Here is a 16,062-nt window from a genome sequence, read left to right as displayed (position 1 = left end):
TCAGAGGGACAGGCCATTTATGAAGACAAACTAATGGTTATTTGTAAACAGTCTGAAACATTTCCATGCCTTAAGATTAAAACCTGTTCCACCTAACACCCAGAGACTAGGTCCCAGATTTATGGGCTTTTGACGCAGGGCAGCATAGCAAGTCACCTTGCTGCGCTGCCCTTCGTCAAAGGGAAAGGGCAGGCATGCGGAGTATCTATGCAACACGGTGCATTCCTATCCTTTCCCACTGCACTGGTGCCATTTTGGTACCTAACGAAGGGAGACTGTGTTGCATGCAGGATTTGTTTTTGTGAAGGGAGGGACACCTTCCTGCACAGAACAATCTTGGGAGGCTTTTTCCTCTTTCTGTGCGTGTTGCAGAATGCAGCACATATAGAAAGTGGAAAGAATGAGGAGAAATAAACATATTCCTCTGTTGTTACACCTCCCCTGGAGAGGTATAAGGTTTTGACGCATCCCCAGGTTTACAGGCTCCTGTAAATCTGGGGATGCGTCAATATGCATGAGTGTTGCATGGGAACACCCACCGCAATGACCATGGAATGCCTCCCTAATGCAGAGTAAGGCAATTCAGTGATTTGTGGTACCTGCCTTAGCCCATATCTATGAGGCCATTCAAAGCCAGGCACAGTGGCTTTGCATGGCCTCGTAGATATGGTTGAAACACTGGTGCGCCATTGCATCACTAAAAGTGACTGTCATTTTCTGGATGGCAGAACAGATAGGTCAACCTTTAATGACAGGACCATCTTGCAAACCTGCTCCTTGAAACAATTTGCCTTGTTTAGGCACCCATCATTCTTTGTTTTTGAACTAAAGCATACCCAAACAAATGTGTGTCTTGGACACAGTGTTGACATTACAAAGTGAAAGTAAAGAGGTTCTATTTGTTTCCACAGTTGGGTATCTTTTAATGCACTTTGGGGAGTGGAAAAAGATACTTTCCAAAATCTTATCACAATCACTGCATGTGAGAACAGTTGTCTGCACCATGCTTTGGGTCTGAGTCATAAGGTTATCTCTTGGTCAGATTAATTAATAGCAAGAAGGGTTGTATGACTGGAAATTGACATCAATCAATTAAATTGTAAAATGAATTAATAAGCTTAAAATCCCAACTTTTGCCCAAATGTCAACTATATATTTGGAAAAGGAAATATCCCATGGAAGTCAACTGCAACACGACTTACTACTGAAGTAGAAGCTAAGTGGTAAATACCCCATTATGGTGCCCACTGCATTAAAATGTGCATAACTGCAATGGAATGAGAGTTTCATGAAAAATACTGAGTATTACTAGAGCAAGAACTAATGGGTGTTGGCTACTGCACAAGTGACAAGTCTTTGAAGCTGTAGCGAGAGTTCTACCTTCATCACCTACTTTGATAATGGCTTTTGGAGAAGAGGATTAGCACTGAGGTCCAGGAGCTAGCCTTACCATTCTCACCGAGTAGCACTCTATAACCAGTGAGTTGACACCAGAGCCACCAGTGGCGGTTTGCAGTTCCCTCTGTAGTAGGATACTGGATGCTGGAGCTTCATGGTTTTGCAACATCATTAAAGCACCAGCCCTCCTATGCCCTTGACCAGCGACCCCTCACACGGGATCCAACTGTTCCAGAGCAATGTCTCCATTGCTTATCAATCCTTGACACAGCAAACCCACATTATGCAGACTTATGTTCCCAAATGCCAGGTTGACATCTTGTACCTGGTGCAAACCGTTTGTTGGAATTTTGGGAAATTAGGCACTGTTTGAACACTATTTGAATCTAGAAGTGAAATAGCTGTGCTATACATTTGAGTTCAATTTATTGTCTTGTATCCAGACAGTGTTTTGACATCGAAGAAAGTTTATAGTTTCAATACATTTCAAACTGGTAATCGTAATGCATCACCTTGTTGATGTAATAAACCAACACATAAAAAGTTGCATAAAGAATACAAAAGCTGACTTGGACAATAGCATGGGATCCGTAACATAAAGAATGATTCTCGTATAAGTATTTACCTGAAATTTGTGCTCAGTAAAGGACAATTCTACATAATTATTGAGATGGAGTGGTTCACACTCAAATAACCCTCCCAGCCGGGACAGCCAGCACGCATACAAGATTAAGGGCCTGATTTAGAGTTTGGCAGACGGGTTACTCCGTCCCAAATGTGACAGATATCCCGCCCGCCGCAATCGGATTTCCACAGGAAATAATGGAATCGTAATACTGCGTAAGGGATATCTGTCACAATTCTGGTGGTGTAACCCTGTCCACCAAACTCTAAATCAGGCCCCAAATGTCTAAAATGTAGGTATGAAGAGAGTACTCCAATAGTCAATCCACGCTTCAAATGAAGAAACTGAGGTGTGGTATTTCACATAGAGGCCTCACTAGCGAGGACATGCACCGTTTCTACTTACGATCATTCTCCAAAGGATTCATGGTCTTACCACTAGAGGACAGTAAACTCAAAAGTGCAAGTCAGTCGGAATTATATTTAGAAGAGATTATTTTGTATTAAATCTGTCATTAGCCAAGACCTTTTGATTTTAGTAAAACTATATATACCATGTATTTAAGGGGCTTTCAGCCTACACTCTTCATCCATTGGTTTGTTGTGTCATTGGCATGTTTCTTCCACCCACTACATGATTCAGCATTCAGTATAGGGCATTTGGTCAGCCCACTTGAGCAATTGGCTGCCTTTACTGTGAGTGCCAGCATTCTGCTCTTTCACAAGAATATTGCTAGACGGTACTGTAGAAATATGTGATTTTTGAAATCCAAAAATATTTTACCTTTAGCTATTTTTTATATTGGCAGGACTAAGCAGCTCCCCCAACAATGAAGTTTTGCAAAAGCAATGTGAAACAAAGCAAGCATTGGCAAAGCCAACAAGCTGACAGCCAAACTCAAACCTATTGGCTTTCCAATGCTTGTTAAACATAGTATCTGGGTCATGTGAGACATCAAACATATTAACACCTTAGTATTTCTTACAGGGTATGATGTTTTAAAGCTTTTAAAGCTTTTAATAGCTTTTAAAGGTTAGTTGTTGATGCTCTCGTAATTTAGCCCTGTTCCCTTATACACATTTAAGAACTTTGGTCCTATCATAGGTTAAATATAATCCGTTCCCATTAGTCCAAAGATCCCAGGTAGTACAGCTCAAATGTAGGTAGCTTCTGTGTGTGTGGGCTACAATGGTATTTTGCTAGGTGGGGTGCAGACACTTGCCGGCCGTGTATGTATTGTGGTGTACTTCGTACTGTTTTGAGACATTTGCCTCATGCTTCATTCCTCTGACAAGGCCACCAAGTGCTTGTGCCCGCTCTCTCCCATCTCTGCCAGGTAGGTTGTTGGTGTTAACTTTTGTTTTATCTCCAAAAAGAATTGAAATAAATGTTATAATGTTCTTCTGCAGTGCTTTTCGTATTCTCGCGTTTATTTAGTGTAAGGTTGAATGGTTTATCATGCATTACAATGATAGAGGTACAACATTATATTCAGTGACACTTCTTATTGCTAGAAGACTTTATTCAAGCGTTTACACTTAGGCACTGGGCCCTGTTTCCAAATAAAACTCAGGAACAAAAACAAACCCATATATTTTTAGCACCGTTTCTGTTTACGGTTGTCCTTTGCCCTTATCCTTGAGTGAACTAACGTTGCCTTTGTGTAGGCAGATGCACTTTAATGTGGTTTTCTAGGAAGAACAACTTGAGTATCAAATTTATCACACTTCTTTTAATCTACTTGCAAAACCATCCGTGAATTAAATCTCCTCATCGTGTGGATGTGATTCATAATAAGGTTTCATTTTCACATTCCAGTGAATTGGCACCGGTGCATATTCCTTTGTCATTTGGATTAACATTAATGGAAGAACTGCGCCGTATGCTGTAGAACTGGCATCTGACTGGGGACAGCACATTAATGAATGGCGGACCAGCTGGTTGCAGCTGCTGAGCTCCCTTTCACTCTAGAGGGAGCAAGCCTGTGTTTGAAAAGAGGGGCAGAGATCCCCCTGCAGGCAGGTGCAGGGAATGACTCTAGCCCAGTGGTTAATTTGTAAATAAAAATGTGCCGGTGCCCCAAGCTCTCCTCTGAAACACACGGCTGCTGCATTTAAATGTCCGAGCACAGAACACTGAGGCAGCTTAACACTAAAGCCATCGTGGGCCTCGTTAATCCATTTACAGCCACTCCCTGTCCCTTCAGGTCATTCTTTCACTTTCTGATTTCTCCCTTTGTGACACGTTTCTGACTTTCTTTGCTCTATCTTTCCCATCTTTCCGATATATGTCTTTTGCTCGCAGTAATTGCCTGATGCAAAAAAATGAGTGCCGGCCCTCAAAAATAAGTGCTGGGGCCCCCCACTGGCACCATCGGCTCAAATTAAGCACTGCTCTACCTATGTGTAGGGGAATGTCTGGGCACCCATGGAATCCCTTTCCACCCTTTTCAATGTATAATCAGAATTCTAGATAAGTGAAATATGGATTAGTAGTGGCTTGTGTCTCCTTATGGAAAAGTGCCTCAAATGAACTGACAGTAACCAGGTGATGATGGTGTTCAAGCAAGAAAACTCTTTTGCCGTTGCCGCTTGTTCATGAAGCTGCTATTATGTGCTCTGAGGGGTCATATGACGTGTGTGCTGTGTACAGTCTTTTCAAATAGGTAATGTGTCCACCAAGGTTTTTCTACAAGTGCTTAAGTCTGTTACCATGTCACCTGTTAAGAAGCACTGTCCTTGACATTGCAAATGCCTCATGCTTATTGCTGCATGTCCTACAGCATAATTGGGCCAGATGTATCAAAGGGTTTTACCCATTCTGGGTCTATGGGAAAATGCTTTAGTACATATGGCCCAACGTGTTTCCAAGTTGTACTTTTACTGTCATGAGTTGTTCAGTGATAAGCAGACCAAGTCCCATCTCTGGTACATGCTATGTAGTTGCACTTGTGCACAGGTGCAGATGCCTCATCCCTTGCAGTGCACGCATGATGTGCACAACGTACACTCATTGTGCTCCATCTCCTGTTCCACATGCTCCTTGTCAGATGGTGTCCTTTATAATGTTTGTGTGTTCCTCATTCCTTCATGCTCCCTTTATCTTGTACTGTTTGTGCTCCCTGTAGGCAGATTTATCATTTTCGTGCAGTACACGTTCTCTGGTAGTGCATTCTTCTGCATTCCTTTCAGTGAGCACTCCTCGGTCCCATACAGTCTTCATCTTCCTAATGCACCCATCCTGCGCATTCATGTGACACCATCCTCCTGTAATGCAAGTTGTACAGATTTACATCTTTCATCTCGAGTGCATGTTCTGCATACTTACACATTTTCATTATCATTCTGTAGTGGGCATTCGTAACTGTTGCTTGTTCATTACTCTCCTTTCAAATGAGCCCTCATGTTTAACATATAATTAATCCTCCTGCGGTATGTGTTTACAAGTGTGTGTTCTTCTTTCCCCACAGTCCAGTCCCAAGTACAGTGCTTATTCCTGTTGAGCACTTTCATCCTTCATATTAGTATGGCTATTTTTTGCTTTTCTGTAGTGCATGTTCTGAATAGTAACCCTTAAGCAGATGTCTGTGGTTCTCGTAGACACACAGATCAATTATTACACTCGAGAATGCTATCTCTCGTCCCTTTCCCTCCAAAGCCTCTCACATAATGCCCACTTTCCAACCACTGCCCCCAACCCATTGCCCTGTGCACATTGCTCTTTTTGATAGCATGTGTTCTGCTGTCTCAATCCCAATGATTAGCTTTTCAGTAATGGCTTACATTTCTTGTCCCCAGAGGCACACTTGCCCCATTAGAGTAACCTTACTTCATGGTTTTTTAGGTCATGTTCACCGGGTAGTGCAACTGTCTGTGAAAGACCTATTGTGTTTTCACAGTGGGCTTACAGCCCATCATTGCGTGCCTTTATTGTCACTCACTTTGCCTGCTTCCTATTCGATGGGCTACCTTTCTCTTCTCGTGTGTTTGCTCCCTATATTTCCATAACATAGCCTTACAATCCTTTTGATTGTTTTATTTGTAACTTTTCACTACTCACATACAGGGAATTACTTTTTTCTTTTTAATTCAGTACTCCCCGAAAGTGCATGTGTTTTCTAGCTCTCTCCCTTGTGCGTTGCTTGCCCGTCGGATACCCAGCCCCTTTTCCCTGTGGTGCCTGTCCTCCCGACTTGTCAGCAACAGGAAGATTTTTGCTGGGTATGGGTGAAAGCAGACTTTAAGGGTTGTTTTTATTTCCTGCATTCCACACATTGCATGAAACCACAAGCTTTAGCACACAAAAAAGCAGTGGGGAGGGCATCTGCTGCACTCACTCAGATGGTGTCTGAGGCAGAAGGTATACTTAGCATGACCCTTCACCTGGAGGCTCCTAAATCTGCACCCTATGTGTCTACAAATGACTGGATCCTGTGGAAAGAAAATTAGGCCTTGACAAGTGTTTCACTTTACAATCTAAATGTCCTTATTCTTTTGAAATTCTGTTCAGAGTTTCCAGAGTGAAAAGTATTTGAAAAATAAACCATGGCATTTATAAATATTGATACATTGATTTCAATGTACAGTTATCAGGTGCCACACAATATGTATTTGCCTTCCCTTCAGTATTTCAAATTCGTTTTTTTGCTTTTTTTAAACTATACTTTACAAACAAACGTTGACAAAGCCAACAGCTTGACACTCATATTAGAAAGGTGAGACCTATTGATTTTAACAATGCTTGTTTCACTTACAAAAATGTTCTGAGTGTGTTTTGCTGCAAGCAAAAGAAACTGCAGTGATTGTACTGTAGCTTAGCAGCTGCAGGTAACACACGAATCTCAGCAACAACATCATTATTATTCTGATGTATACTACATGGTACACAAATCTGTGACCTACTCATTAAATCCTACATTTGGTGGCAGGCACATTAATCTAGGAATTGCACAGAAATCTCTCAAACAAGTGCATTGACCAGTCGAGGTACCTTAACAGAACATGTTGCATCAAAGAGATCTCTGCAGAATGTGGCTTGACTCCGTAGGCTATCTTAAAATACACTGTGTGATGTACATAATACTCCACACAGAGAATCTAGCCAACTCATCCAGGTGCACTGTTACACACACAAACTAAGCAATCAAAGAGGAAGCACTTTCACATTTAGGCCAGGCTTAGGCCCATATTTATACTTTTTGACGCTAAACTGCGCTAACGCAGTTTTGCGTCAAAAAATTTTGCGCCGTCTAACGCCATTCTGAAGCGCCATGCGGGCGCCGTATTTATGGAATGGCGTTAGCCGGCGCAAGCAGACCGGCGCTGCCTGGTGTGCGTGGCAAAAAACCACGTAGACCAGGCAGCGCCGGCGTTGGGCAAAAATGACGTTAGGGCGTCTTAAAATGGGGCAAGTCAGGTTGAGGCAAAAAAATCGTCTTAACCCGACTTGCGCCATTTTTTAACGACGCCCATCCCCCATCAACATGACTCCTATCATTGTAAAGATAGGAGTCATGCCCCCTTGCCCAATGGCCATGCCCAGGGGACTTCTGTCCCCTGGGCATGGTCATTGGGCATAGTGGCATGTAGGGGGGCACAAATCAGGCCCCCCTATGCCAAAAAAAATTATTAAAAAAAAATAAAAATAATACTTACCTGAACTTACCTGAATGTCCCTGGGGTGGGTCCCTCCAGCCTTGGGTGTCCTCCTGGGGTGGGCAAGGGTGGCAGGGGGGGTCCCTGGGGGCAGGGGAGGGCACTCTGGGCTCATTTTGAGCCCACTTGTCCCTTAACGCCATGCCTGACCCAGGCGTTAAAAAGCGGCGCAAATGCGCCGTTTTTAGCCACGCCCACTCCCGGGCGTCTCTTTTGCCCGGGAGTATAAATACCACGTAAAGGCCTGGGAATCATTTTTTAAGACGGGAACGCCTCCCTTGCATATCATTAACGCAAGGAAGGGGTTCACGCTAAAAAATGACGCACATTCCGGGAACTTTGGCGCTAGACGCCTCTAACGCCATAGTATAAATATGGCGTTAGTTGGCGTTAGTTTAGCGTCGAATTTGCGTCGAAAAAAACGACGCAAATTCGGCGCAACCAGAGTATAAATACGGCCCTCAATGCTTTCGCCAGTTTTTGTTCCTCCTGTGGATTGTCCTCAGGATTAGGCCTTTAAGTAGTTTAATTACGATGGAGTAATCAGATTATTTTTGAAATTCTACATTACTGTTTGATGCAGAATTACTCATTATAATGCGATTACACACTGTTGCGTAATTAAGAGTAGTTTAGGGAAAAAGCCTTACCCCAAAGCACATTTAGCAAGCACGAGAGGCTGCTTGGCTTTAAGTTTCTTTTCTGTTGCCTTTAACTGTATTTTGCATCCTTGCATCCATTTTTTTATACTAAGGAACTAGTGCTAGGAATAAAGTGGGGGGAAGTTCTACCCCAAGTGCACAATTAGCTACTATGAGCATCTGCTCGCATTCGCTATTCATGTTCTGTTAAATTTAGCACTCTGCGCTTGTGTCCATTTTGGATGCCAGGGGGCATTTTGTGGCTAGAAAATAGTGCTAAATGCAGAATTACTCCTTTTAATTAATTCTGCGTAATTGTGCAGAATTTTTACTTAATTCCATGTGATTATGCAACACAGAATTATGCTAGTTACACCCACCCCTACTTAGGATTAGGCGCAAGGGAAGAGAAGCTTGTAAGGAAACCTGTGGGTCACCTTCTTACTCCTGGGGATTTTCTAAATGCCCTGACATGTAGAAAGCACTGAAAAGAACACCTTTTTACGATCCTTGTCAACTGGCCCTTAGGCACCTCTTCTGATTAGGCTAATATTTAGGGAGGTGATACAGCAGTGGAGGGCTTATTACTTCCCTAATCAAAGGTTTACACCTTGAGGTGGGGGCACGCTAGAAAATGCGTGTGTGCTCATTTCATTGTGGTTAGGAGGCCACTTTTCTTTGCTTGCATTAAGGCCCTTATTAACCTCGGCTTTGTCAATGGTATGCTCCTCAAGTGATTACTTATTCAGGGTGCTTGTCCTGTCACGTTACTCTCTTTTCTCAGGCTGCTGCAGAAGGTTCATCAATCAAATTTGCAACAAACTAACACTAGAGTAGCACTGTTCATCAAATCTATACGTTTTTGAAGTGTTTCAACGAGGAGGTGGGGGAGCCTTCCATTCAGTGGAATCTTTCACTGCACCTGGAAGGGGTCGTCAAACATCTCCTGGGGATTCTCTATGACACGGAGATGGTTTCACTGCATAATTAACAAGAATCACTGCGAAATATATTGCATGGTCCATGTGTTCTATCCGGTGCTCCAAACTTTTGTGTTCATGGTTTCTAGTCACGTGTTTGACTAATCAGGAGGGCCAGATTACTAGAAACCTGTCTCATTCTTAGAATGCACCTCTCTGTGTGTGAGACAGGAAATAACATGTACACGGTAAAGCATTTTAGTCTGGAAGGGTGGACATTGCAGTCTTCGGGGGAATCCAGTATTGTGATAGTATTTATTCACACTTAGTAACAATTATGGTTATTACTACCTAATTAACTTGTTTGTTTGTGGGAACTTCCTTATACTGAACGATTTGGACCTATGCCTTTCCCATTGTGAGATTTGATGTAAATTGTTTGTAGATTGCTCAGTGTGGATTATCTTTCAAACCTGTCTGTCTGTACTCAGGCTCTTTGCTCCCTAGTCAGGCACATTCCGATGTGAGTAAGAGCAGTGCTTAATTTGTAAAAAACCCCAAAAGAAACAATTACATGCCAGGTTCCAAGTTACATCACAGAAAGCCACCATGGCTCACATCACCCCTGCTTGTGCCACCTATGCCAAATCTAGTGTCAATGCCACTTACTAATCATCGCTCCCATACAACTGCAACAATTTGGACTTTCTAGGACACATCTAGCTGTAAGGAAGGACTTGACACACTAGTTTCATTATGTTTCTTAAAGTGTGTAGAATTGTAAAACTGCTGAAGACAGACAGCATCTCCACGTGGTGGACTGTCATAATTAATTTCCGGTGTTTAGGTGCCAGAGTCGATCACCAGCACACAGGCAGAAATTAAGCACTGAGTAGGAATGATATAGTTTCAATATTGTTTGCATTGCAATGTCCCTTCTGTGTTGATTTTCTTTTCTAGAAATCCATTAGTCTCTAACGTGACCAGTTCATATGGAGTTGGTGGTTTTATGCCTTATGGATTTGCAGGAACCCTGGCTGGGGCAGCGACTTGCTTTTATGCCTTTGTTGGTTTCGACTGTATTGCAACAACTGGTAAGAAAAACGAGAAATTTTGCTTATTCACATGTATGTGAAATAACAATGCTGTTTCTACATAGGTCAAGATTAAGTCAGTGCTGAGGCCCCAACAGGCACTACCAAACTGCCCGTAAAGAAGCAGTATAGTACAATTACTGGCAAGGGTGTCACTTCGACTGCAGAAGTTTATATTGTTGCACCCCTGTCATTATGAGGGGAATACAAGTGGGACTTCTTGTACCTGGGAGTAAGCCACAGGTGGGCCATATGTAAGAGATGGTTACTGACCTGTTGTGTTCAGCCAGGGAGACCTACCATGGTAGCATTGTTGTAGCTCACAGAGCACAGAGATTAGTTTATAGTAACAAGAGACCAGCTTCCCAGCTAAGTAGTTCATCAGTAATACATGAGGAGGAAAATGTTTTTCAATCAATCAGTATCTGTAAAGTACTGCTACTCACCTGTGAGGGTCTGAAGACCTGGTATGAGCCTTATATCCTTGCTTGGCTTGATTTAAACACAACACCTACATGCATTTTACCCGAAGATTATCTTCATGCTTGGCCAAACTACAGAAGGTGAGGGATGTACTGAGATGTTCTCAGCTAAACTGTCTGACTCAGGAGATCCTGCTGTTAGGGGTTTATGTGTGGGAGCTCAGCCACAGCACACAACTATGATGCCTCACTTCCAGGGCCTGACTGTCCGATTTCCCACATATTCACAGTCTGGCATTCTCTGTAATATAGTCCGAAGCCCAGCAGCATTCCTTAATGAGGGGAAAGGGGCTACATCCACCCTCTTTCGGCCGTGCATTATCATTAATCTGAACTCAGATTTAAAAAAAAGCTGTGTCTATACCAATTAAATGTGCTGGGACACTTGCTGAGTAGTCGTATGCTGTGAAAGTACCCGTCATTCATTCATTCATTCATTAAACAGTGCAGAGGCTGATAAAAGACTGAATGGGGGTCTGTACTGTTTAGTGGTATCTATCCTTTGCAGCCGATCTGATCGACTCCACTACACATGTGTGGTTTTTGTTAGGGATGTAGCTTGTTCAGCCCTCCGATCCCTAATGCAAGGTACAAGTGCAAGCAGCACAAAAGCACAGCATTTTAAGACCCCTCCAGACGGAGGGCTAATAAGCCCGGTCTGAGTCTGGCAGAGGGACAAGAGTCCAAGCCTGCCTATCACTTCACCCTTTCTTCTTATGCCACAGGCTGGGTGGGGTAAGATTTCAATGGTCCCACCCTCAGCCTTTCCTATCTTTTAAATAAGTGAGTGTGGAACTAGCGAGTCTGACACCGCCCCTGCCTGTGACGTATTGAGAAAGTAGGAGGGTGTGAAAGGCAATTCCAGTGTTGCCATTGGTCTCGTCCTCCGCAGATAATTAGACCAATACCAATAATTTGGAGGCAGGTTGATTGATTGCAGCATCAAGCTGCAGCATGCATGCTGCTCAACGCTCCAAGTATGCAGCAGTATCTGAGGAGTCCTGTCTGAGTTAATCATGTTTGTTATATAAAAGAAAGCATCCCTTTCAGGGTGTCCGGTTTATCGCCTTCATGAATTATAAAGAATTTTGCTGCATTTTACTTTATATTGCTGGAAAACTAAAGTGGAAAAAGAGGCAGATGGTGATAGAAAGCAAGAGGGAAATGGAGAGAGAAAGGTACCAGAGAGAGGCATGGTAGAAAGGGTATAAGAAAGAATCAAGATGGCAAAACGGAGCAAGACCTCATAAAAGATAGCAGTCGGATAGCACGAAACAGAAACTGGGAGGCAGAAACAGATGCACAGTTGGTGGCTAAAAGAAAGAAGGGTGGAATGAGATTAATACACATAGGCAGAAGGAGACAAGGTAGAAGAGCTCATTTGTCTTTTAATTCAAACTTTTCTTGGGGCAAGGAGCCCAAAGGCCCACCTTGCAGAAATAATGCTTGTTTACTCTGCGACTCCTAGTTTCAGAGGTCACCATCCACCACTGCCAAAGCCATTCTGTCATGACTTAAAATACCTCATTTTACTACAGCAACCTTGAAATCAACCGACAAGCAGCCTTTTCTCCACCTGGGAGAATGGCCATCCTCAAGGGGTAGGGTTAGTTCTTTGCGGAAAATGGCACAATAGATGTAGGGTGGCAAATGGATTGATTAAATCTTGAATTCAAGTTTTACTTGAGCAAGGCCAACTGCAACTTCACTCTATATCATCACATAACTTTCTTTTACATTTTTCTACCATTGAACAGTGGGATGTGTTTCATATCCCAGCTTTTTCCCTGCAGTGTCCCAGGCGTAGAAGCATCTTTATTGTATCTTGCACACTGAATTGTTTATAGTATATTTCCATGTTTCTACATTCAAGCACCTTGCTCGCCAAAGTTATTAATACACAACCAAAATATGTGTTTATTTTTCAAAGGACGTCTCCTAATTGAATACGACTTCCAGGCAGCCATTAGCCATCCCCTGTGCTTCTCTCTATGGTCTTTTCAGATTTAGTATTAAAGTCTAGCTAACCTTGGGCCACGTTATTGTTTTGTATTATTGTATTGCAATCTGCTTGCTTAAAATCTGATTTCTTTCTTAGTAGTGTTAGCTACTGAAAGTTGCTTCTTGATAGCAACCTTTTCGATTTAGATTAGGACCATAAAGTATATAGATTTAATGGTAAGGAAAATACTGCCTGCAGTAACGTCAGAGTTCTGTAGCTTATAGCCCCCTTGATAATGTGCATGGCGGCCCACCAATAATGTGTTTGCTGCTTTAAATTGGTTATCTACCAATTGGTGAGAACTAGGTGTGAGGAACACACAGTTCTTGTAGAGGGTCACTGCATGGGGAGGTATGCATAGGACTATTATTTGTATTCTTTAACTATCTGGAAGATTTCATGGCATCCGTTCTTTTAAAAAAAGTAGAATAATATCACATATGTAAATAATGGTCTTTGGGCCAATCGCCTTCAGCCATTGGCTGATACGTGTTTTTGTCATGCCTTGCAATTGGATGGTCGGTCTGCCTGTTAAAACCATGGCATTTTGTGGATGGTTGTTTTATCCCATTTGAATTCCAATTCGTTTTTGGTGATGTGGTGAAGTAGTCCTTTTGGTAGATTGCAGATGGGGCACTGGTGGCCTGTAGTGTTTATATGAGAGGCATAACAAGGTGCTATTCACTCCCCCCCTGCTCTTTTATTTGTTTTTCTGCCATGATAACACCTTGTATATTTAGAGTTACAGCACACAGTGCTAGTACCTATGTGCCCTAAAGATGTCCCACAATCAGTTTCTGGCACATTATTTGTTCTTTTCCCACACAAGATTAACCTGTCTATTCAGTAACGCAACAGGTTAGCTACAGCTTATGTTGTCTTCATATGTGTTCTGTAGAAACCTTAGGAAGCAAATAAAGACACACTTTTATCTAGAATGTCGCCAACATGCTTTTTTAACAAGACAGGAAAGCATACAAACTTTCTGGAAAAAAAGCCATAGAAACTGGCCTTTTATATATGTTTCACTGCTATTGTCACGTTGTGATTTTGTTACTAAAAACAAAACTAAAACCAGATATGCAGTGGGTTGTTGTAACACAATTTGTGCACAAACAGGATTTCTGAAAAATGCACCAGAACACCATTTTGTCAAAGTTTTTTTCTTCTGAAATAGAGCACATTTTTGTACGTGAGATAATAAGCAACAATTGTTACTGCGGGGTTGCATTACTTGAAAACATCATTAGGGACATACGTGGTGCTTTTCCGCTATAGGCATCATTGTAGCATTATAGTTATTCATTATTGGTGTTTCTTTTTTCAATGTGGCAAAGTTTTCCCATGTCACTTCACATTTTTACCTGTGTTTCTGCCTAACCGTACTTCTTCCTGTCGCACCTTTCCCTACTTATACCCTTTACTGCGTGTACTGATTCCTGGCCACACCTCTGTCAGACTGAACCCATTTGGTACATATCACTAGCTGCACCTCTATACCAGCTCTATCGTCAGTCTGCACTTATGTCACACCTCTTTATAATTGACCTCTGCCCGCTGGCATCTCTCGCTGCCTGCACTTATCTCCACCTCTCCCTGTGGCACTTCTATCAGCCTGCAACCACCCCCACCTATCTCTGTCTTCTCCTCTCATTGGTTGTGCCTTTCTCAGCCTGCATCTCTAACCCAATCGTATCCCAGGCCTCTCCTTCCCCACGCCTCTCCCTTCAGCTCCTTTCTTTCCCTGTACCGCTCCCAACCTACGCCTAACCCACACCTACCTGACTGCACTTCTCCTAGTGCAGTGGTTCCCAACCTTTTGACATCTATGGACCCCCACTTTATCATTACTGGAATCCGGGGACCCCCACTAAATCATTATTGGAATCCAGGGACATCCCCCACACTAAGTCATAAATGAAAGCTAAGCAGTCGCGGACCCCCTGAGGAGGTGTCACGGACCACCAGGGGTCCCCGGGTCACAGGTTGGGAACCACTGTCCTAGTCCACTCCTCATCCCCATACCTTACCCTAGCCACATATCCTGCTTTACCTATTGCTACCACCACGCGTCTCTGTCCTCACATCTCCTTGCATCATCCTCTCTCCTGTATCTCTCCCTGTCTGTAATTCTCCCTGCCAAAACCTATCCTACAACTCCCCCTATACTTCTCCATACTTATACCACTTCATGTCTATATGTCCCTGTGCTTCTACCTAACTCTCTCTGTCCCTTCTCCCTGCATGTCTCCCAACCTCCACCTCGTTTTGTCTGTACCTCTGCATGCTCATCCCACTCCATTTCTAGGCCTAACTGTTCCATCTTCTCCCTGTCTTCAAGTCTCCCAATCTACACCGCTTTCTCGCCTGTACCTCTACATGCCCGGACCTTACCCTGCCCACATCTCTCCCTGCCTATATTCTGGCCGCACCACTTGCAATCAAAGCCTCTCCCTAACTGTACCACTCTCTAACCATGACTCTCTGCATCTCCCCAGCCCATAGATCTCCCTGCCCATACATCTCCCAGCCTGCACCCTGTCTGCACCTCTCCCAGCCCTCACTTCCTTCCTTTTGCGCCTCTTGCTGTCCACACCTCTTCTTGCCATACCTCTCTCTGGCCCTGGAGAGGTCCATGTCTGCATCTTTCAAAGCTTACACCAAGACCACATCTCTCCCAGTTCTTACCTTTCCCATCCACAAGTTTCCCTGTCTTTATTTCTACCTGCCCGCACTTCTCTGTGCTCACACCTTTTCTTCTCCACCCTCTCCCTGTCTGCCTCTTCATGCCCATTTCTTTCCATGTCCTTATCCCTCTCATCCAACATATTTCCAAAGTCACACCTCACCCAGCCTGCGCCGGTTCTTGCTCATATTTCTTCTCGGGTGCCGATCACTTTACCCATTCATTTCTGTTCCCAGTTCTGCATTAATGCATTACTGTATATAAGCCCTGGAAAATCCAATTGATCTGGCTTATAACCGAAAATGCAAGCCAAATTTATTAGATTTGCCAGTGTCTGAAGTGTTGCGCATACACGTTTCATGGTCTGTGAATTAATAGCAAAGAGTTTGCAAATCCCAAAAACATGTTTTCATTGTACCATTGCTGTTTGTGTAGCCTAACTTTTTGGGATTTCCAAATGAGGGAGGAAAGGTTGGGATACAACCAATTAAACTGTAATTATATTTTCATAAATCATTTATATTACTGCTGTCTATATCTTCTTCATAACGTTATTACCT

General features: G+C 43.1%; 1 protein-coding gene across 3 annotated transcripts in view; it reads left to right on the top strand.

Annotated features, from left to right (window-relative positions):
- Positions 1-16,062, top strand: part of SLC7A2 (solute carrier family 7 member 2) — a 395,073-nt gene that overhangs the window by 272,277 nt on the left and 106,734 nt on the right. For all 3 annotated transcript variants that reach the window (XM_069200480.1, XM_069200498.1, XM_069200491.1), the window contains one exon: positions 10,199-10,332. In XM_069200480.1, coding sequence (XP_069056581.1) covers positions 10,199-10,332 — 134 coding nt within the window. The remainder of the gene's footprint in view (positions 1-10,198; positions 10,333-16,062) is intronic.

The sequence above is a fragment of the Pleurodeles waltl genome, chromosome 1_2 (genome assembly GCF_031143425.1).
Source record: "Pleurodeles waltl isolate 20211129_DDA chromosome 1_2, aPleWal1.hap1.20221129, whole genome shotgun sequence".
Lineage (NCBI taxonomy): Eukaryota > Metazoa > Chordata > Amphibia > Caudata > Salamandridae > Pleurodeles > Pleurodeles waltl.
This window is presented reverse-complemented; position numbering and strand designations above follow the sequence as displayed.